The sequence below is a fragment of the Paramormyrops kingsleyae genome, chromosome 13 (assembly GCF_048594095.1).
Source record: "Paramormyrops kingsleyae isolate MSU_618 chromosome 13, PKINGS_0.4, whole genome shotgun sequence".
NCBI classification, from domain to species: Eukaryota; Metazoa; Chordata; class Actinopteri; order Osteoglossiformes; family Mormyridae; genus Paramormyrops; species Paramormyrops kingsleyae.
Window position 1 is genome coordinate 8,677,432 of NC_132809.1, and position 24,545 is coordinate 8,701,976.

At 44.0% G+C, this 24,545-nt stretch overlaps 1 protein-coding gene across 2 annotated transcripts in view; it reads right to left on the minus strand.

Annotated features, from left to right (window-relative positions):
• Positions 1-10,267: 10,267 nt before the first annotated feature.
• LOC111848209 (carbohydrate sulfotransferase 8) overlaps positions 10,268-24,545 on the minus strand; it is a 108,480-nt gene continuing 94,202 nt past the window's right edge. For both annotated transcript variants that reach the window (XM_072698127.1, XM_072698126.1), the window contains exons 3-4: positions 15,778-15,818; positions 10,268-13,898 (exon numbers count right to left, since the gene is read on the minus strand). In XM_072698127.1, the coding sequence (XP_072554228.1) occupies positions 12,822-13,898; positions 15,778-15,818 (1,118 nt within the window). In that variant the 3' untranslated portion in view covers positions 10,268-12,821. The remainder of the gene's footprint in view (positions 13,899-15,777; positions 15,819-24,545) is intronic.

Sequence of the window (24,545 nt, forward strand, 5' to 3'; positions counted from 1 at the left end):
TGATACATGCAATACATAACTAATGAAAGAACGGAATACTTGTAACTACTTCACCGCGGATTTTCAGTTTAATTTTGCATTATAAATACATTGGTTTTACTAATTATGTTTGAATAGGAATAATTAACCAATACGTTTAATGACATTTACATTGTTTGTATCAAAGCTTCAAATCCAATGTTTGAGTAGTGTTTTCAGATGATAATTTTGGAATTAGGGCCAGAAAAAAGCGGGAAAAAGATCAGTCAAAACTTGCAAGTGTGCAAAGGGTGCATTGGAAATGAGACGTACAGTATGCATAAATGCATGACCCATTATGAATAATAACTTTGCCGCAAGGTTTTTGAGCATGTGTCATTAACAGAGACTATGAAAGTATTTCAGATTAGGACTATCCACTGTTTTTCTGTTTTATTCTCGATGGTCATTATTTTATGCCCTTTTAAACTTTTCAAGAGAGCTGTTTAACCAAATTGAATTGTTTTGTTATGGCGCAAGGTTAGTCGATATTCAGAAATAAATCCCTTTCATGCTCACGTCCATACCCCGCATGCACGTCTCTGGGAGCATTCCCCCCCGCCCTTTCGGTAGATTAATTTGTAAACCCTAATGTAATACAGGGCGTTGACTTTACATGAATTATTGCCTCGATCCAATTTGTCGTTTCCTGCAAACAACATTGTAAAAGCATGTGTTGATTAGATGACATTTAAAGATTTTCTGCCCGGGAACATGAAAGGCTATCCCATTACCTCAAATGTTAAACGTATGTGTTTAATTAAGTGCGCTGAGATGCTGGAAATCTTGGACGTAGTTGGCTGGCATTTGTTTAATTCTTTGTGGGTTTTCTGAAAGTAAACGTTTGAAGTTCTCCTCAGACGCAACATTTTGTCATTAGCATATTTCAGAGGCTGTCACAAATATCTTTAATGATGTTTGACCAGTGCTTTTTGCTTGTTTTTTGGTTGTATTTTATGCAGCAATATTACATGTAGCCTACTTGATACATACAATAGATAACTAATGAAAGAACGAAGTACTTGTAACTACCGCGGATTTTCAGTTTAATTTTACTGTAATTTTTGTTCCCAGTAGATGGCCTTCTTGGTTTGCTTTGAGACATGAACTGAGCCTTTTTTGAACAGATAGCACCATCTAATGGTATCAGAAAATACAGCAGTTGGTTCATGAAGCTTAATTTGCCTATCACTACCGTGCACTTATTGGAAGCCAGAAGTGCCGGTACCTATTAAGCTAATGCATATATATAAAGCTATGCTGCAGGCATATGTAATACTGAAGAATGACATTAAATGCTGTTGTTCAACAAAGTGTAGACAATCACAGAGTGTCAGTTTATTATCTTCTGATTTAGTCGTGGTTCCAGCAACCTGTGCCAGAGAACCAGAATGAGGGCCACGCCCATGTTTCACAGTGAGCTCTCCTTCTGGTTCTTTGTCTTCAGGTTTGGCTCAGCATTCAGTCCAGTCCTAGTAACCCTCCTCATGCTTTGCGAAGAACTTTCTTTGTAAGTATTGCTGGTCATCTTTTTGACCATTGTTCTTTCACAGAACATCTAATTTTTCCACTAAAACTCTAAGTCAGCAAAATGAAGTCTACCTAGAAAGTGTTCACTGTTTTTTTTGCCCTGTTTTTGTGTTATGGTAGGTATATTGGGTTGAATAAGTGTGTTTACAGTGCTTCCATTTTCAGTAATACGCATACTTCATCTCACTTGTCTCTCTCTGTCCATGGCTGCATTTCCCCAGTCATTTGACTCACCATTCGATGTGTTTATGCATTTGTAATGCAGCAATGGTTATTGTAATTTCAGAAACGACATAGAAATCCCAGTTTATTATTAGAATGTCTTGAGTTAGAGTGCATACAAATAAGGATCCTGAAAGGCACTGCAATTCCCCCAAGTCCTGAACACCAGCAAGCAAGTTTGTTTAAAGTCATATGTGCAAAAGGAAAAGATTTGACTTCTGATGTGACTGACTGTCAACCTAGTTTTGGCTGTGGAGCAGTTCAACAGCTTGAGAACTCTCAGTTCATTTGCTCTGCATTTGAGCGAGTGCACTGAAATATTTCTGCAAAACACCATATTTCTATACAACTACTTTGGTGCAAATAACATGTCAGTCAGGTGAATTTTATATTTCTTTTAAAATGTTTCATGTCTTATGAGAGCACAGTGGAACCGCTGTTGAGTATTTGTGGGCTTGAATCTCAAAGTAGTATTGTTCCCACACAACGGAGTCCAGTGGAGTGAAAACCAGTGTTTTCTCTTTCAAAAAGGCAGTGTTTGCTGTTCTTGGAGGAGAAGTGCATTGACCATCATAGCAACAACCCAGCAAATCATTAACATCTTCCATGCACTGCAGAAGGGCATTTAAATACTTGTACCCAGCAAAAAAAAAAGGTGATCTTGTAGAAGACCTACCCTGGCTGTTCTCTACCTGAAAGGAATCCTAACTCGGACCCACCTGTCAGGAATTCCATTGAAAAGTGACATCGATCATCTAAGCAGAGAGAGTGGTGCAGCATGGGAAATGTGTCCCCAGGGCAACACGCTGAAGATGATACTCGGTGTCTGTCTGACTTTATAGGAAACTGAGACAAATAGCACTGTGTGCCTTGTACTGTCATATAACCCACCTTTTGTGAAGTATATCTCTGAGATTTGAGCCCTTCATTGGCCTTCCAGTGAACAGTAAAGACTGGATAGCATGCAGCAGCCATGCCTGTTATAAGCTCATAGCTGGTGACAAATGTTTATGGCTTAAGGGTTACTTGACAGACTAAGGAAGGTGTTTGTATCCAATGAGGACATCTTGTGGAATTAAGTTAAAATGCAGCGAGATTTCAGATGGAGGTCTTCACAATGGATGCCAGTGTATATGAAAAGGTCTCTGAAGAGCATCAAAATGATTTTAAGAATAGTCAGACTTTAAGAGCTCCACGCCATCTGTTAATATTGATGATTGCATTTTATTTCCAATCACCACCATTTCGTAACCTATAACATCCTTATTATGCATTTGTGATACTGTTTCCCTTTACAAAACCACCATTTGTAATGTTTGTGGACACTGTGAAGAAGCCCGTGGCAGTGAGCAGCTCCTCTGTGAGATTTAGCAGACTAATTGTTCTTCTAGACGATGTTTTGATTCATAAATGCAGTATTTATGTAGCTGTTGATTTCACTTTCCGCAAGCTGTTGATTTCACTTATCACAGTGCACTGATTGGTGTTGTGTCCATTTCCACTTTATTGTCTCGAGACAGTGTTGGAAGCAGGGACAGTGAGGTGAATATCTGGGAGACCACAGGAGAGAACAGAAAAACCATCAGTGCGAGCTGTTGTCTGTTGAGCAGTGACGCCAACACCCCCCCACCCCCCAGGGCGTGTCGCTATCAGCATATACACCAGCCAGCCATGTCTGTATGTTCCACAAAGTCTTGGGAACAGCTTCTCTCTATAGCTGTGGAACAATCCAAAATGTTACCATCTACATTGTTTCCAGAAAAGATCACCAGACAACTAAGATGAGATCTGTCACTGGGATTATTATGATCTATGTTTTGTACATTCATAGTACTTCATGACCACCTATATTAAAGCATTCAGGCACGAATGTTTTACTATGACAAATAAAAAATGATCAAATTGGGTTTCTTTTTTAGTCCATCAGGATTCAAAAGTGCTTGTGAAATTGCCATTGAAAGTGCACAGTGTAAGTAAACTGCGATTGATTATTTGACTCATATGTATTCATTAAGCGCCCTGTAACCTTACACGCACAGCTTGATCACCGCGGATAAAGGGCTGTTTCCTAATGTGATTGTATTAATGTGGTTTTTTTTTTTGCAGTTTGTGCTTAACAGAAAGTTTGACTGGACAGTAAAATCTTTACCTGGCTATTGCAGAAATATGTGGTTGCTATTAAGCAGTAAACAAAAATAAATGCATTTATTTACATTTACTTTATTTAACAGGTGAAAGTGATATACAAGGGAGGCAAATAGCACATTGCAAACATATAATGAGTCAAACAGGCATATGTGCCTCTAGGCTAAGCTTCCAATATGCACTGGTAGCAATAATATACGATCAGGGGGGCCCTAAAGGAGGGAGAGATTAGGATGATTCCAAGGGCCCCTGAATGATTGGGGCCTTAAAAAATTTGGAACATAATCCGATTGCACTGGGTTGGGGGCCCAATATAATATGGTTTCATGGGGCCCAGAATCTTTAGCCCATCCTTGTAATCAATAATATACATTTTATGTTTTGAACCCTCATTTCACGAAGTTGAATACTGTTAGTAGTACTAGCTTTAAAGTGACCACAGCCTTCCATGGTGTCTGCTATTACGACAGCTCATAAATGCTTTGTAGTATAAAGCACTCTTGTCCTCAGCGCCAAAACGGAATCAAGCCAGATCTACAAGACACTAGGGCCCCAGTCAGAATGCATACAGCCCTCGGTTAAAAGTTGAATATTCCTTAGCTTTATAGCAGCGATAAGTAAAAGCAGAATGTCTTCCTCCTCATCTGGCCCAACAACATTTTGTGGAAATATTACAAGGTGCCAACGCTGATCAGAAATGGCACCGTTCATCTTTGAAGGCGGGAGGTAGATCTTCGGGGTGGTGGGGGTGGCACTGAGCCTTTGTAGTCGTGATGTGGAGAGCTAAAGCCAGGATGGGGGTCCTTTGCTTTGTAGTGCGTGGGGCTGCATCAACAGAGCCGGACTCTGAGGCGCCCTGTGATGTGCCAGTGGCTTTGTTAACACCAAGGCTCGCTGACAGGGAGGGAATAGAGTGCCTGGGGTACAGGAGCCTAGTGAGAGGCACAGGAACAGGGGCGTTTTGGAGGGGGGGGCAAGGCTCCCTGGGAGAGGGCTACAGGCTGATGAAATTTTAATAATTACATGTGCAATCCTTCCAAGTTTGTGTGTGTCTATATATATACTCACACACATATGTCTGTGTATATATGGAACAGTAGGAAAAGTTTATTCAAAGACATTGTGACATTGTGTTACATTGTGTCACATTTGTATCCTGTCTTTTTGATCCTTGGCCTTGATCCTCCCAACAGACAAGTTTTATTTTCATTTTAAAATCTAAATGTGGTGTTTCTTCTAGGAAAAAAAAAAAAGATATCTGTGTGAAATAAAGATCCAATTAGTTATATTCTACTGAGAAGTTGTTGAAGAAAGTGTTACATGAGGCTGTTAATTTGTCTATTATTTGTAATCTGATATCTGTGATAACTGATTGGTATTACAGGCTGTTAAGCTTCCACATGACTAAACAAGAACAGGCAGTTCCTGTACAGGCAGGATCACTGTAGTTCTTCGAAGCAGACATCTTCTAGGTGTTCATCATAATTTCCCTTTAAAGGGGATTAAATAATGTCAGAGATATCATGTGTGAAGTTGATTATATTACTAATTAGCTTGGAGAGACTGCAAAATTTTTACCTCAATGTTATACTGCTTACTTTTTTTTATCATAGGAACAATGGGCACCCTGTGATTGGTTATCAGACTTGCATATGCAAAGCAGAATGAGTGGTTTGCTTAACCATTCAGCATGTGACGTCACATGACCCCAGGTTAGGTGGGTCCATCCCCCTGGACTCAAAATGCTGCCTGTGTGGTCGGTCACTTACATTCGGTGAAATCTGTGAAGTACTGAAATGATCACCAGTCAGCTATATCAGTCGATTAGATAGCAATTTTTTGTTCTTGGCTTAGAATGGCAGTAACATAGCTTGTGTTTTCACAAATGGAGTATAGCCTGTGAAAAATAGCCTCGTGCTTGGCTGTGTCGCTGAGAGGGGCTTTTCCCGCGGCTCTGCCTTTTCCAGAGTAATCCTCTCGGTAGTTGCCGTCACACATATTCCCAGACGTGTGCCGTCGGCAGGCATGTCACTCTCTCCCCTTCCTTCACACACGAGCTGCATGTGGCAGCCGGGGTGGGAGGGTGGGGGTGGAGCGCCATGCACACAGAGTATCCGTGGGAGGCCTATGAGAGCAGACCCGCCCTCGGGCGTCTGCCGCAGTGCCTGTCTCTATCAGACCTGACAGGCTACCTTCACAGGCCTGCGAGGGAAGGCCAGGCAGAGGCTCAAATGGACAGAGGATGAAATCACCCTCTGCATTTCCATTAGAAAAGATCCATCCTGACAGTCTGCTCTGGACGAGATTATTAGATCGGAACAGCAGGGCCATCTTGTCTCATTTGTTGTCGCTGTTGAGAAACCAGCCTTTTTACTCTTTATCTCTGCAGCATGTAACATGTAGCTGAGATCTCTGCTCCTCATCAGACTATTCATTTTCTTATAATTGTTTAAATGTCAGTCCATCTTTCATACTGATGAATCTACAGGAGAGCTACACAGGTATAAATTAAGATTTACATGATTTACCCTGTAGCCCTGACCAGGACGACTGGTTAGAATATCCATGGATGGATGGACTGACATGCGCAAGCCTTGCCCTGTCATTTAAATAAAAATTATGGATTTATTATGTAATGCATGGGGGCTATAAGCTCATGGGAGTTTTACACAAAAATGTTCTGATGGCAGAATGAAAAATGACTAGTTCAGAGAGATAACCAATCAGATTGTAGAGGAGATGGGTCTAAACCAAGACAACTGATTGGTTTGTCCCACCTCCTCTACAAACTGATTATCTCTCTGAAACAGTCATTTTTCGTCTTTGGTACATTTTTGTGTAAGTAAAACTCCCGCAAGCAGACTATAAGCCTAGAAAAATAAAATGTTTTTTTAATATAAAATATAGATACAGATAATGGGTGGAGACTGAGATATTTACTTTATGTTAGCCCGTTACAGTCTCTATGAAGCCCCCTTAATTATGCTAAGAAATAGGTTTTCCATCCAGCTTTCACAGGTCACATCTGCCCCCCGCGTGACAGCGAATTTAGCAGCTGCCCAAAAACCTTGGACACATGGAGGTGCACCTGAGGGCACCCACAAGTCACTCTACGTCTGGCTAGCTCCAGTGAACCCCTCTGCTCTAGAAGCCATACTTCAGTCTTGGAGATAAAGGGTCATTTATCCTGGTGAAGGGTTTTATTCTGAGATCCTATTCCCACAGTGGGCCGTCAGTGTGAGTGACAGGACCTGGCGTCCCGAGGTCTGATGGGCGGGGCGGCCCCCCAGGCATGCCGTGTCACTCATGGTGTCCATCCTGTTGTCTCCTCCATCACTCTCAGCACTGGAGCAGCTCGGAGGGAAGCGGGAAGAGGTCATGACAAGGGTAACACAGGTGATGCATCGAATCACCCTCCTATCGCCCTGGGAGGTGTCCGAACAAAAATGCAGGACTGGATTTCTTCATGACCACCGTTTGGAGTACTTTTGTGCATGAACACTGCTCCCCGTGTGCACAGCACTGCATATTCATGCACAGTAATCAGTGCTATTGATGTGATTGTTGGCCAGTGTCCTACACAAATACAATTAATTGCAATGTGACTCATGTCAGCCTAGTGGTGTCCTGCTTTGCATTCTGAAATAATACCAAGACGTGCTTTGACCTAACAGCACCCGTCCTACCCAGGGAGCTGGACATCTCCGCTCCCAGAATTCCGTCTGTGGCTTTCATTTTTTTTTGCTGAATCTCACTCCTGTGCCCTAATCACCATCCCTACCCAACCTTACCAGCAGAGCCATCCACTGCTTTTGCTTATTCTCACCCTAATCACCATTGCTCCCTTAATGTTTCCAGATTCAAAAGGAACCCCCCCCCCACCTTCAGCAAAATCTCTGTCTCTTCCAGCCCCTGACGCTGTTGGGTCTCTCTAGGTTACCATAATAATACTTCCTATACGTTTGTGTAGCTTTAATCTGCACGCACACTTTGTCTTGTTTTATGCTGTATGAAGCCCGTCACACTGAAATCACAATGTGTGACAAAGATATTAAATTAGCCATGCCCCAGGCCATAGGGATCCCTCATTCCCCAGCTGAAAATGAATTTGTGGGGCGATCGGAGGCGACTGCGTGCTGGCTGTGTTGTTTCAGACAGAGGACGCATCAGCTTGCCGTTTGTGTTACAAACCGTCTACATTTACCGCTTTATATATACATGCTGTAAGTGTCGTGCACGTCTATTGGGAATGAAGCTTATCTACTTATTCATGCATGGATGAAGCAGGTGTTTCGGCTTGACAATGCTGATTATTCATTTTTATAGCAAGAATAGCATTTCAATTCTGTCGTATTTTACTCCTGGACGTGTGTGTCCCTACACAGGTGCTTAGCACTGCTATGTTTATTTGTAATAATTTAATACTTAATGTAAACCAAATCATGAATTAATGTGAATACTAATATTAGTGTTTAATTACTATTAAAAACTGCATTAACCAGCCATACTTTATTTGCTATGGATTTTCACCATCATTCTTAAATGATCACTTCAGCATAACATACTAATAATTGGCCTATATTGCTTGTAGATACTTATATAGATAATTGCATCATACAACATTTCTTACCGGACGGTTTTTGTCTAGAAACTGACAAAAATATTAATGTAAGAGCAGGACATTGTACACATGGAATTTTAACCAGCAGTAGTTTATAAAATGGATACGACGAGATACTGGATTGAAGACTGAATATTTCTAATACAGACAATTAATACGCAATTTACAGCGATCCCCACCCGCAAATGGCTTTTAGATGCAATTATATGGGTATCGATTACACTTTGTTAACATTTATGAGTTAAATAAACTTCATACTTCGGCTATAAAGTCTCTCTAAATATGTGATGAATGGCACTTATTCAGACAAATACTGTGAGATGAATGCTTCTACTGGCAGTGCCAGTGCTTCCACACTGCGGCTGTTTCAGGAACTGCAGCGAGCAGCCATGTCATCGCACTGCTAAACGTAGTTGCAGCATTGGGTAAGTACAGTAGAAATATCACCATATTAGTTTGTGTTTCTCCTAATGCAAACGTGCAATGTTGATGCGCAGAAACTCGTGCTGACTAAAGCTGCAGAATCTTTTTAAGTAGATGATTTCTGTGGTTGTGTTTTGGATTACTTAGACGTCTGCAGATGCGATTTTCCGCAAACAGGCACCAGACGCTGTTAGAATCACTTACTTAGAATCACTGTGTACATTTCGAGGATCTGGTTTGAGTCTGGCGTAATAAGTACTCTGAATTACAGTGTTTGCTCGTGAAGAAAAAAAAACACTAAAGCGGAACACAATTTAAAACAAACAAACGGCAAAGTGCACATATTCAGTCTAATGAAATCACTCTGCATTTCACCCCAAATGCTCAGCCGCAGTAAACTTTTAGGAATCTTTATATTTGGGAAATGTTTACTTTAGAAGAGATTCATTACGGTAATGCATAATAAAATCCAGGTTTGTGCCTTTTCACATTTTACAGCTTTTTTTAATGGCACGGTAGTTAGTTTTGCTGCAGTTGCTTCAGTGTGGGTATAAATACTGTTTTATTTTGTGCAAAATTATACATTGTTACTTGAAGCCATTCCCGCGCACTGTCCCATTGTTGGGAATGCCGCTGTTCTGACAAAACGTCCTACTTTATCAAAACATCCTACCGAAGTGCTAATCGATAGCCCTAACCCTAACCCCACAAAAACCCTTACCTTAACCCTAACCCCTAAAACCTAACCCTAATCCCAAAACGGTGGAACTGCACATGCGCAGAAAGGCTCGATAGCACGTCTCGATAGGTAGGATGTTTTGTCAGAACACCGCCACTCTTAGGGCTCCGCATGCACAAAAGAGAATAAAATAAAACAATAAAATTATCATGTAACGATGTTGCTAAACATAAGTGTGATAGAACTTCTTCATTGTGTATGAGAATTACAGCGTTCACAAAGCAAATCTGTCATGTATATAAATAAACATGATGCTCATCACAAATGTGCCAGCATAGCTATCCACCATAGTCCTGCATGTCAGATTTATGTGGTAGATCACTGTCTTACCTGTGTTTCATTGTTTTGATGCTGCATCTTTTCAGATATCAAAGAGACATGAAAATGGTGGTAACGTGCCCGTCATGATTAGTAAACACGGTGCAGGAAGATGTTATGTTGTGCTACAGCATCTGAGCTCTTGTGAGGAGGCTTCTAATGAATTTCCATGGTTGTTTTTTGGTCATGCTAGACCTCAGGACTTTAACCTGTTCAAGACGCTCTAAATAAAAACAAGCAAACAACGTGGCTAAAGACAAACAGAAATGTTTATTCGTAGACAACCCAGCAGAAAACAAGTCACTTACCTGATTAATGTCTTTTTCCTGATACACAACAGTTTGTTGGCAGTGAAAAATAAGGCAAAGGGCTTCATCGTATATTTATATATGTATATATGATAAAAACATTTTTGTTCACTGACAGTAAAACAGCTGTACATTCACTTGTTACCGCATACACTTCGATCCTGGGGCATTGCGCCCGTAATCCCATACACTCATGCGAGAGCGAGGCGTTTCATGGAGGGAATTGGGGTGGGGGGGGTGGGGGTAAGAATCAGTGTATGTTCTCCCACTGGGCCAGAATGCCCAACAGAATCAGAGAGGCTGGGTGCTACACAAACAAAACTTCACAAGGATAGTCCCACTTGTACAAATTTTCCTCCCCATCCAAGGAATCCTTTCATTCATTCTCTGGATCTTTCCTTCTATCTGTGTCGTCTACGGATAATTAAACAAGCTTGGCCTGTAGGCCTGGATATTTATTGTGTGGTTAATTGCAGCATATCTCACAGGCTGACTGAAAAGACGAGGTAGATCCCTCCCCTGTCCTTCTGCAGCATACGGTCGATACACATCCCGCCCACTCCGAGCTCCTCCCTCTGTCATCATACAGTACCACACCCTGATGGGGCTCTCTGGAGTATGTGGTCCCCCACTAGTTGTGGGAGGGGACCGTAGGGGGCGCTGTGTTGTTCCAACACCACTGAATCTCACAGCATGTCTCTCAGTTTAAAAGTGCACGACCCCTTTCCTTTCCATCATTTATCAAAAATACCCTGTTGGTCAGTGTTTCTCAAACCAGTCCTTAGGGACCCCCAGACTGCCCATTTTACCAGGAGCTGGGAGGGAGCAAGAATGTAGACTATCTGGGAGGGACCAAAAATGTAGACTATCTGGGAGGGACCAAAAATGTAGACTATCTGTCTGGGAGTCCCCTTGGACCGGGTTAAGAAACACTGTTGTAGGCCAGTGTATCCCAACCCAGTTCTCAGGGACCCCCAGCCAGTCCACATTTTTGTTTTCTCCCCACTCCCTGCAAATAAAAAATACAGAATACTTGGAACAAGTGTATTGGGAGCTAGGAGTGAGGAAAAATGTCTGGGGGGGTCTCTAAAGACTGGACTGGGAAACACTGCTGTAGGTCACAGCTTTCATAAAGTTGACTCCAGTGACCTCTGCTGGTTGGTGTGTGTAAGGTCCTGTGTTGGTGATGCTGATACACATAGATCAGAATCCGGCCGTTCACCCCTCCCAGGATTGTGGCTGATATTGCCTGGGAAGGACTTTTAACACAGGGTTTAAACAGCCCACATCCTCCTGTCCCTGTGTCTGTGCTGCTCTGCCTCCTCGCTCAAAAAAATCCAGCACCTGGGGTCTGGTTTTATCAGCCAGTCATGCAGGACTTTCTTCCAACATACTGCAGAGGGTTCAGATGGGACATTTACCATACATTAGCTGTAATGTTACACGCAGACCAATCTGAGGCTTCAGAAATCAGGATATATGCAATGAAAAAAAGCTTTATGCTGGAACCCATTATATAAATATGTAAAAAATATATCTGCCTCTAAAAGACTGATAATCAATGGCTTAAATAAGGTTTTTGGATTAAGGTACGTGAGCACTATATATATAATCTGTAATATTTTGAAAGGACGTGTTTTTGGACTTAATATTAAATGCACAGGGACCAGCCTGTTTTGTAGGAATTGATGTAAGGGCTTGAAACTGTTGGATAGCTCAGTAGCATTCTAAATCTGCTCAGAGTTTCTCACAAGTGGTTTAGACTGTTCTGCTCATGTGTAGTGAAATCTGGAGTGTTATCAGCATTCATCTGACACAGCCGATCCAGCTGTATATGAATGTCCATGGGTGTGGGGAGGGGTCATTCGAGGTACCGGCCACAGTGCTTCTTGTATGTTTTTACTGGAATTTTCTCAAAGGTATTTAGCTTAGGCTGTTTTTGAGGATTTAGGGGATTTTCAGCTTTGGGAAACCCAGAGCCCTCGATAGTTCATGTTTTTTCCAAAGTGCATAAAATTTTGAATGTTTTATAGCAGTGTTTCCCAGTCCGGTCCTCGGGAATCCACAGGTAGTCCGCGTTTTTGCTCCCTCCCAGCTCCCGGTAGTAATGATGGACAAATGAAGATTCATAACCTGTGTTCTGTATTTTTTGTCCCCACTAGATGGCGTTCTTGGTTTGCTTTGGGGCATGAATTTGACCCTTTTTTGAACAGATAGCACCATTTAGTGGTGTCAGAAATTATAGCAATTATTTCATGAAGCTTCATTTGCCCATCACTACCCATTAAGAAGCAAAAATGTGGACTGTCTGACAGAGAGTTTGGAGGGAGCAAAAATGTGGACCAGCCTGCCCTGAGGACCAGATGGACAAACACATTTTATATAGGATTAATGCAGCATGATGGGGGGGGGGGTCTTCCTGTCACTGCTACTCTAGGTTACAGGACAGGACAGGGCTGGCCACGCCGAGGTGGACACAGCCAGCCTCATCCAGGCCTCAGTACAGGTCTTTGAAGGGCTTGGAGTAATTGAACATCAGGTAGTCCATGTAGTAGAAGTCATAGGCCCTCTGCCTTTCGGAAGCGTCAAGCTGTGCAAAGTAGTGGTGGGTGATGCGAGCAGAGGTGCGCTCCGCGTGCGGGTTCCTGTCCTTGAAGCTGGGGAAGGTGAGGTTGTGGGCGGCACCCGTCCTGCGTAGGAGGAAGTTGGCATCCTCCTCTATGGTCTCGAACTTGCCGATGAAGTCGTAGTCGAGCAGGCAGGGGCTGCACAGCTGGCCCACATGCTCCCAGTGGATATCCATGCCCACAGGCCGGTGCACGTCCAGCAGGTACTGCATGAACTCCTTGAAGGTCACTCCGGCACCGGTCCGGAGGGCAGCCTGTGAAGCATTGGCCCGGTACCGGGAGATGATGGGCTTCCCGAACACAGGGTGGTAGTAGGTGTTGGGGTTCTCAAACTTGTCCCGGAAAGCCGACACCAGCCTCTCAAAGGGCTCACGCACGAAGAGCACTTTGGTGTAGGTTCGAAGCCGATGGGCGATGCCCTGGTGATCGAAGCTGTCCAGGCGCCTGAGGTGGTTGCCATAGTGCACGGCGTCATGCTGGATGTCCCGTGTGGAGGACGCCAGGCCTGCCAGCACCATGAGGACCCGCTTCCAGTTCGAGCAGCCCACCTTGGGCACCTCGCAGTACAACAGCTTGTGCCGGTCCTCCACAAAGATGCGGGACACGTGCTGTGGCGTGACCTTCCTGCTGGTGCTCATGTACTTGGCACACACCTCCTTCGTCAGTCGCTTGCGTGCCTCCTGGACATGGGCCAGCCTCCGCCAGCTGTCCGGGGGGCCGCCCAATGATGACGACGAGTTGCGCGGCTGCATGGCGACTGTGCTTTTTAGTAGAAGCTTCCTACGGCGTTTGGTGGTGCGGCCGGGGCTGCCCTCCGGGGGAGCAGACTGCCGCTGCCAGCTGAACGCAGGAAACTCCATGGGGGGCACGGGGCTCGACGGCAGCCCGTCTGTGCTGTCCAAGCCTTGCCCCAGGCTGTTCCCTGCTGCCTCCTTAGTGCACAGGTCCTGCAGCAGAGACAGAGCACATTTTATCCCTTGGGTGACTGAGATTGGCCTGATGAAACAACCACAATGGCTCATCTTCATTTTGAACGCTTTTTAGTTTTAGTAAAAGCTACCAGAAAAAAAAAATCGACTCCAAAAGAAATGTTATTTTTTCACCACTAGGAGGCAGCATTTAATCATTTTTAATACATCTACCTTATAAAGTAATGTCCTGTACAGCAAGTTCTGCTAAACTATTATTTCTCACACAGTATATTAGCTTACACTTTTGACTATTATCTAATAAAGAAATACTGAACAGCTTGCAAATAAAGAAAGCCCATTAACAAAGTGTATGCTGCATATTGAATTGAGACCATTTTAATCTGCATTAAATGTGCTGTGACAGGACATCACTGTAATGCTCAGTGTTGCTGAACGGAGTGGATCCGTCTCTCTCTCTCTCTCTGTCACACACACACACACACACACACACACACACACACACACACAAGTTGGTCTTCCTATCTAAATGGGGACCTTCAATTAATTTCTATAGGAAAAACCCTAATCCCAATCACGACACCCTTAACCTCTACCCATCCCTAACCTTAACCATAAGTAACCAACCCAAATACAAGACTTTTGGCATTTTTACTTTTTTGATTGCATTCACAGATTTTTATAAATCTGAGGTTATCGAAATGGGACCCAAAAAGATTTCCCCAAAAGTAGGGACATTTCAGGTTTTACTTTGGGGACAATTTGGTCCTCAAATGTGATCTATGCAAACACACACACACACACACATACCTATCTAAATGGGGACCTTCCATTCCATTAATTTCTATGGGGAAAAACCCTAATCCCAATCACGACACCCTTAACCCCCTACCCTCAACATTTTTAGTTTTTTGATTGCGCTCAGGGGTGACATGGTGGTGCAGTGGTTAGCACTGTTGCCTCGCACCTCTGGGACCTGGGTTCAAGTCTCCACCTGGGTCACATGTGTGTGGAGTTTGCATGTTCTCCTCCGGTTACTCCGGTTTCCCCCCACAGTCCAAAGACATGCTGAGGCTAATTGGCGTTGCTAAATTGCCCTTAGGTGTGCATGTGTGAGTGAATGGTGTGTGAGTGTGCCCTGCGATGGGCTGGCCCCCTGTCCCTCTGCCTCGTGCCCATTGCTTCCGGGATAGGCTCCAGACCCCCCGCGACCCAGTAGGATAAGTGGGTTGGACAATGGATGGATGGATGATTGCGCTCACAGATTTTTTTTTATAAAATTGAGGTTATCCAAATGGGAACCAGAAAAATGTCCCCAAAAATAAGGAAGTTTCAGGTTTTACCACACTTTCATTTTGGTCCCCAAATGTGATCTATGCAAACCCACACATACACACACACACGAAAAAGACCGTTATTAATATAGGTTTGTGTTTAATACCAGCGGGAGCTGAACTCCCCATCTGCCTGGCCGCCTAATTTGAAGAAGCATGTTTTGTCAGGCCTGCCGGGTGCACAGCCTCCCACAGTCAGCACTGCAGTGATTAAAGAACCCTTTCATCTCAATTGATTATCGCGGCAGCGGAGGGAGCACAAGGAAGTCCGAGGGGGTGGGGCCTCGAGGGCGTGTCCCAATCAGAGCCCTCGCCCAGCTCTTTCGCCTGTACCCCGAGTGAGGGTGCCCGTGCCATGAGAAGCGAGCGTGTTTGATAAACAAGGAGACAATGTGCATCGGGGTCCCAGAGGACCGCCGGTCCTCTGCGGTCCTGCAAAAAGCATGGGCCACTGTGGGGGCTGCTGGGAGGGCCACAGGACGTCAGTCAGCCCGATTGGACCGGCCTTATCAGTGCTGAGCATAATGCAGTTGGCATGTTTGTGAGTGTGACAGCAGGCTCACCTTCCTCATGGTCTGTCCCAGGGGGTCTCCAAGCCTCATGCCTGATGGGGACAAAAGAGAGAGCAATCAAACCTCCATGGCGGTAACTTTGGTGCAGAAACGGCACTGCGGGATTCTGAAGCATGGAGAAGGTGCAGCAGGTGTTAATTGTGTGGCATTATAAACCGTGGTTTTCTTTTGTTGGAAGGTGTGGTTCCCCAGCACTGTGGAGTGCCGGACAATTGGGAGGTGAACGGCCTTTACGGCAGAGGTGCTGCGTAATGAGACAGCGCTCACGCAGGCTGGGAGGCCTCACAGCACCCCAGACGGCTGTTTTGGCAGTGAGGGCGCTACCAGCTCCTAGTGCTAGGCCAGTGGGGGTTAAATTAGCCTGTAAAAAAGGCTCTGCTCATCCGCGGAGCCTCTGAAGCTAGATCCCATGAATGCACTTATGTTTCGCTGCTGAGTTAGCAATCTGTTAGCTGTGTTTTTATGGAAATGCACTCCACTGACTGCTGACTGTCACATATTTGGACCTGCTGTGTCACCATGTGTGATGGACTGTCACTCTGGATACCCCTTCCCCTGCGGGGCGGCTTCTTTCATTGTCATCTTGTAACTCATGCTGGAGAGGGACAAAGGACTTATGCTAAATATATATACACGCACACATGTTTGTGGGGACTCCATTCATTTCTATGGGCATAATCCTAATCCCAGCAATGACAGCCTTAACCCCTACCAGCCCTAATCTTAACCATAAGTAACCAAACAAAATACAAGCATCTTTAGTTTTTTAACTGCAGTCACAGATTACTATAAAATAAAGTTTTCGCTTCTGTGGACTGAAAAGGTCCCCAAACCATCAAAATATTTGATCCCCACAATGTAATATATACATGATCACACACACACACACACACTGTGTGTATTTTCTAGGTTATATAAATGAGTCCCTTACGTTATTTTCATATTCTGTTACTTTTAAAAGTTTATTTATCACATGTTGGACTGGGAACTAAAATTTGTTACATATACAACATTATTATACAATGATTATTAAAGTATTAAAATGACTAATTGTTTAACTCTTAACTGTGTAAGTATTAAAAAAAATGCCACTTAATTGAACTCCATCTGTGCATGACTCAAGTAAGTTAATTGTCAAAATTTGCTTTGCACACAGTTGTCAGGCACTGAATATGAATGAAAAGAGTTAAAACTTTATCTAAGGAGTCTTCCACCAATGTTTGGGATGGAGACACAGAGATTAGAAGGAGAAAGTGTCGGCCATCCCGATAAACGCTGGAGTCAGGGATTGAAAGAGTGTCTGCCTAGGTGAGGGGTCCCACAAAATTGTGCCTGAACAACATGTACGGTTGTGAGGGAAGCTAACATGAACGCTACAGCACAGCGATCAGGAGAAGAAAGCTATGGTGTCCAGAGGCTGAGATTGGAGTAAATGTACATCTGCTCCGTGCGTCAAGAGCTCTGAGCAAGACTGGTCTGTAAGGGAGGGAGGCAGGAATGGAGCCATTACTGAAAAAGCCCCTTCACTGGGCAGACCTGGAGTTCACCTGAAAGTAAGAGAGTGACCCAGTTAAGATGCGGGGAGAAGAATCTGTGGCTGGAGAAACAGGGATGATGCTGCACGGCGGGGAGTGAGTGTCCTGTTTGGACGGAGGCATGGCTTTCAGCAGGACGGGGGTGCCAAGGACAGGGCTGGGGCTGCACTGGAGGACATCCAGCATAATAAGGTGAATGTCCTTCAGCAGACAGTTAAAGTCCTGATCTCAATCCCGCCGAGAATCGGTCGAACAAAAAAAGAACGGCAGCACAGTCCAAGCGAGCTGAATGACCTGGAGCAAATCTGTCAATGTGTAATGGGCAAAAATCACACCAGGCCAGCGTGCAAATCTGGGGATAACTGCCCATTAGTGCCGAGGCTCTACGACAGGGGTGGGCAATCTTATCCGCAAAGGGCCGGTGGGTATGCGGGTTTTCGCTGAAACTCCCTAATTAGATCACTAATTAGAGGACTGATTGGCTGAAGAGTCCTCACACCTGGGTCCGAACAGCTGACCTAAAGGTTATCCCAAAACCTGCATAAACACCAGCCCTTTGCGGTGAAGATTGCCCACCCCTGCTCTACAAAATACTAAGGTGTGGGTCTGAATGTCTGTGCAAGCGGCAGGAATTAGGCTTGATATCCTTTAAAATGTCCGCTGAGAAATAACTTGGATTCAAAAAAGTATGGAAAAAGGGTGTCAGAAAATGTGTAAGAATCGTAAAATCTGGAGGAATCATCGTAAACAGATTTGCAGTGCCCTATAAAAGAATGATATTAAATGTTATTACATTGATTTTATACCATGCTGGTCACATTTATCTGACACTTATCTAAAGCAGCTTACAGTAGAGGGAATGCTTACAGTTTTGTTTTTTTCCCGAAAACCGCGACATTTCCATTGTTAGCACAAGGCTCTACTTGTTGAGCCACAGGAGCTGCGTGTATGATGGGATGTTTAGAACTACAGCATGTTATAGCAGAGCCGGTTCAGTGGCATGACCCAGCGGCTGCATCCCTGGTCCCTGATGCGTTACGTTGATTCTCCATTTCCCTCATGCCGCCCTGTGAAAGGTCAGGGAGCTGATTGGCTGCCGCTGTGTCTCCTTCCTGTGACCTTGCCCCGCCCACCCCAGTGTTAGCTCAGCTTCCTCTGGGAAGCCCTCAAGTGCTGCATCATCCAGGTCATTCACATGCTCACCATGCCTAGCTCACAAATTAATAAACAGTTTAGGAATTTACCCTCGTTAAAAGCTGAGGTTAAAGCCCAGTTGTTTATTTAGTAGCAGAAATACTGTCATGTGAACACAGTTGATCGAATGCTGAGCACTGAGCAGTAGATGGGGGAGTTGGCCCCCAGGCTGCCTTCTTGCACTGCATGGGCTGGGCAGTCTTCCCCAGCCATCTGGATCACTGTACCACTGGATGCAGTGTGGCTTTGTTCAAGGCTGAGCACTTTACCTGCTAATCCAGGGCACCTCATTCCTACTCCTGGAGATCTACCACCCTGTAGAGCAGAAAGGGTTTGCAGGTATGCGGGTTTTCACTGCAATTCCCTAAGCAGATTACTCATTAGACGACTGATTAGTAGAAGAGTCTTCACACCTGGGTTCGAACAGCTAACCTAAAGGTTACCCCAGAAACCTGCATACACACCGGCCCTTTGCAGGTAAGATTGGCCACCCTGGCAGTAGAGCTTAGGTGAGCTTGTTAACATAGCTGGTTCTAATGCTGTGTTCCGTTTGCCTTGGAGGTCGGAACTCACACACATCACACACAAGTTAACAGCATTCCTGTGCAGCAAATCGGAAAGCCATTTAGGGATTTTTTGCTTACCCAGATAACTTGTCAGATTTAATTTACCTCAGTTCAAGTGGCCTTTATCTTCGTTCACTTACTTATAGCCCAGACTTCCTTAAATCCGACAAGAAGTCTGCTTAAGCAAGAAATTCTGCTTAATGAAACGGGCCCCAGTTATTTAATTGTTAGTCATTGTTGGCAATATCATTGGATAACAACACATTACCTGCATAAAAACACTGTAGCAACACACAAACACACGACAAATTACACAGGGAAAGACAGACAGAAAAAAAGCTTAAAAGAAGGGATACTGTTACAGCTAGCTTCTGAAGCTAACTGCAAAAATGAATGAATTGCTGAAGACAACTGCTAATGAGGTGCTAAAGCTGAGCCGCTGCACCGATTCACCTCTCAAATACATCAAGACTGTTCACCTCAGTTTCTGACTGGGACGAAACTGCAGCTTTCACTTCTGTTGATAAAGGCTGCCGTCGTCTTGAATTCTGAGCTTGGGGTTGTGTAGATTCACGAGTCGGAAATCCAACCTCAGGGGGCTTTGCAGTTGAAATTTCCGACTAGGAACTTGGAGTTTATGAGTTACGAGTTCAAATGGAACGCAGAATCATACTGAGATGTTACTGAAGGACCTGCTTATGTGTATCACGCATGCTTAATTAGGACTGCACCTAAGTTTTGCAGGGTGGTTGATCTCCTGGAGCAGGAAAGAGCAGGCCTGTGTGTATTTCTTTAGAGTTCATTCACCTTGTTTTTCTGTTGAATTTCCTGCCTAGTCTTCTGTATCCGTGACCTTCAGCTTTCCAAGGTTCCTCATTTCAATGGGATGTTGAGTACGTGTGAGGGAGCCTGAATGTTACTGCGTAAGCCCATGTGTCACCGCACCTAGAGCCTTGGGAGAACCTTCCACACACACTCCCCGCCACACACACTCCCCGCCACACACACCATACCCATGGCCCATAATTGGAATAAAAATGAGGGCAGGCAGTGTGGTCCTTAGAGATCTGGGCTTTTGGTATACTTTACTGAGCATGGATCCGTTCCCATAATGCACCGGTAAAAGCCAGTGGATGCCGTTGACGCTCTGTGAATTCCTTCACGGCTTCTGAGACCTCTGTTGCTACTTCCCTCTCATTAGTCATTGCAATTATCTTCCTCATATCCTGATCGTGCGCTGCATTCTCTGAGATGCGGGGTGATGCCAATGCACTGACATAGAAAACAAACTATTCTCCTGAAGTGCCTCATGGGAAAACAACTTAGTAACAAGAAATATTTTGCGGCGTTAAAGTTTTGTAATGTGTACGTATCTGTAGACTGGAGCTCTTTTTCAAAGACTCCAGAGCTCTGTATGCAAATTCAGGCAAAGCCACCGAGAGGATGCTGCATCAGGTTTATCGAAGGGGCTTCTCTATGACCTGGGCATGCAGTAGAGGAAGCAGCTGCGTTCATCCTCGTATGAAAAGGTGCTGCGTTACCCATCACCTGAAGGGGAAAACCGGAGTTTTGAGACGCATGTGCCTTGGAATATAAATGTCGGCTGCTCAAAATTGCATCGCTGAAATGTACCGACATCTTTTAATTAATGGTGCGGGGTGAGGGTACGTGAGGGGGAGGGGCCCGCTCCTCCGCTTAGATATTAGCAGTGGAGAGATGAGCCTGAGCTGAGATGCCCTTTCATTCTGCCCTGGTTGTCATTCTGTGACTAAGGTCATACGCAGACGGTCGAGTGTTTGATCAGAACCCTTACGGCGTGTGAAGAAGCTTCATGGCAAAGTAATGGGAACCTCAGTGATGAATATTTCAGCAGCTCGCACTCGCTCTCAGTGCGGGGTTCCCTGCACGCTTTTGTTTCGCAGGGGTAAGCAAAGATGGCCCCTTTGTATTGTAGCTAATACAGCTGTATGTAGCTGGAGGGATTTAGACATGATTACTTTATGTAATTATTCTGTTTTGTTGTTTTCTTTCAATTCAATTCAGTTCAACTGTATTGTGATTATATAATGCCGGAGCAAAACCAAACGTAAGTTGGTGTAAACTCTGCAAGAAAGGCCAGATGTTATAAAATAAAATATTTCACATAAAAGCGGTACTATATAATATGGGGGAGGGAGATATAGGGGAAGTATGTAAACAGGATTGTGTGACCAAGTACCAAACAGTAACTTCAATTTAATTCATTCATTTCAATTCATAGAATATAATTTTTGTGAAATTTTAAATTTTGTTTAGACTGTGTATATGGCTGGGTTTATTATTTTTGGTGGGGTGTCAGTTAATGCGCCCTCAGCTTCGTGTGCGGATGTTTGTTACTTCTTAGAAGCATTGTGGACAATGATCGCATACAACGCATGTTACTGTACCTCTGTAGCTGTCACCCCTGCTCCCCAGTCCTCACCGGGAGTCGAAATAGCAGTTAATTGGTAAAACCAGCATTGCAGTATGTTCTACGCTGGCACTCTGCACTTTTGCATAAGTGGTTTGTTGATACCCTATAGGTAGCCAAAGTAACAGGTAATGTATGCATTAGATACATTTGTTAACATAAGCAAGATGTGTTCTTTTGTTGGCACCCCAAAGTGTAACTGTCAAACTCTAAGGTCATAATTACTGCTTTATGTGGTTGGTTAGAAAGTTAGAGTGTCTGACCATGATAGCTCATTATGATATGCGAGTATACTGTAATGTGGGGAGCATCAGGCTCGTGGAAGTTTTACTTACACAAAAATGTTCTTGGGACAGAACGATAAATGATTGGTTCAGTTCAGAGAGATAACCAATCAGATTGTACAGAAGATGGATCCAAACAACTATAGGATGTGGGACCAAGACATCTGATTAGTTGGTTCCGCCTCCTCTAGTTGCTTGGACCTACCTGCTCTGCAATCTGGTTATTTCTCCTGACCAATCATTTTTCATTCTGCCCTCAGAATATTTTTGTGTAAGTAAAACTCCCATGAGCGATTAGCAGTGTTCTAGCCTTCCAAATCCCAGCAAAGAAACACCTGTTGTGTCCATGGAGCATCCCGTTGCTGAGTAAGGTACTGGTACCTCATTGTAACCCTGTAAAAATACACAGGGAAAGACAGACACAGAAAAAACTTAAAAGAGGGTAAGCTGTTACAGTTAGCTTCTAAAGCTAACTCCAAAAATTTATGAAATGCTGAAGACAACTTCTTTTAAGCGTTGAAGCTAATGAAGTGCTAAACTTGAGCTGCTGCACTGATTCATCTCTCAAATACATCAAGACCGTTCACCTCAGTTTTTGACTGGGATGCAATGACCTTGACACGTTATCACGTCGGAGCTAATTTCCATGGAAACGCAGAAAGTGAGAGGACCAGAAAGTGTTAAGTGATATAATAGCGCTGTGCTGTCTTGGCAAATACAGGCAGCAGGGATCTGCAAAACAGATCTTCAGTTACCATGATACAGGTTAAGTGAATTAGCACAACTCAAACAGGCTGCGCTGAAGGGGCCCAATCAGATGTCTCATTAAAATGCATGAGGTGTGTTGACCTGCAGGAATCCTTCTGAAACCTTTAGGGAAGTTTGTTGATGGTGACAGTGAAGGATAAAAAATAGACATGATTTCAGGTATATTGTATAAAAACAGAATGAGTGCTGCCTGTGTTTACGGAAGCATAGAAAGGAGGGAGGCCATTTATAAATAAATTGTGTGTCGCGATTCATCTTGCCAGTGTTTCTTTACTGACATTATGTGAAAGTACATTGGGAACTTTTTAGGGATTATTCTGTTTTTTAATCCCTCTTTTAAAATAAATTAAAATTAATCATTTATGACACTTGTAATAGCAGAGATCCTTCTTTAACAATCGCAGTAGCTACTAATGGACAATCAATGTGTCTTTGTCTATACATGATACCTATTTGTTGTTTATAGTCTAACTACTTTTATATTTTATGTTTTGCTTTTACTGTACAGTGTGCTTGGGTACTTTGAAAAGCGCTTCAAATAAAATGTATGTATGTATATATGTAATGGACGCAAATGAGGGCCAAATTCCAACAGCAGCACAAAGCCAAATTGTATCTGGAAAAAATGCTAACCAGGGGTTCCCCTGACAATAAAATTTGCCGACCCAATCCACCTATGATACAATCCGCTGACCAGGCCAATTGACTAAATAGTGTTAACTTTAAAATCGTTATTGCTTATTTAAAAATCTGGCGCGAAATGCAGCTTAATTTTTAACATACCAACACATTTTAGTTTCCAAAAAAAGCCCCGCATCTTGCCAAAGCCTGCTGTGTTTTCCAGTGTTGATTCTTTGTATTTTCACTGATCCAAGTACCAAAGCACAAACATGCTACTGTTGAAGCTACTGCTTCAGTTAGTTAACTCAGTTACCATTGAAGCTGTTAAATTGCTAATAGATAATAGTTTGATTATCTATTAGCAATTTAACAGCTTCCTTCATCTGAGCACCCTCAGCCAGAAGACTGTCCATTCTGCTTTGATGGGATGGCTCTGTTTCGCTACACACTGAACCGATGTTCATTTCCCTCTTCAAAGAGACCAGGTATGAAATAGTCTGAGCCGTGCTGTTCCGGTTGGGCTCTGGAAGCAGGTCTTTCTAAAGCAGTACATTTCATGCCACCCTGGACAAGCTCTTCCAACAGGAGCAGAGAACTCGCAGGTTACAGTGTATTATACACTCTCCTTGAATCACATGGGGTGTTTTTCCTATTGATTTTATGCCAAAACCTCGCTAGTGATGAAACAGAGGCAAAACCAGGCGAATTCCTTGCAGGTTCCACAGTGCTTTGGATATGCTCCCTATTGCTCTCAAGCCCAGCAAAAGAAATGAGTCAGGCTTCTTACAGGGCCAAGCAGCCCTCCTAGATTTACCTCAGCTGGCTCTGCCTTGCTCCCATATCAAACTGACTCTGATTGGATCAGACACCCCGGTAGGGCGGGGCATACATTGTACCACATGCATGTGTCACATGCCCACTGGTCCTTCCTGTCATGTGTGCCATGGCATTCCTTATAAAGAGCCCAGCAAAAGCTTGCTCATGTCATGGGCTTCCATGTGAAACCTTCACTTGATGGAGCAGAAAATAGCAGCATCAATGCGGCTCCCTGCGTCTTGCGATCGCATGTTCCGGTTCGGCTCATTATCTTCTGCCATTCTGACTCTAGACCACTATGTAGCTGTAGAACAGGGCTGAAGCATCATTCCGGTGACACTCATAGCCTGTGCATGCTAAAAGCGACACCTCGCGGGAGTTCATCCTCCAGAAATGCAGTTTAATCAGACTAACAGTGGGAACCGGCGACGGATTTGCCGGGGTCACCGACCACCGCAGGTTTAATGAGGCACATTCCATCAAGGCCTCAGATGGGTAATTCTATGCGAACGATTGTGTGAAGAAG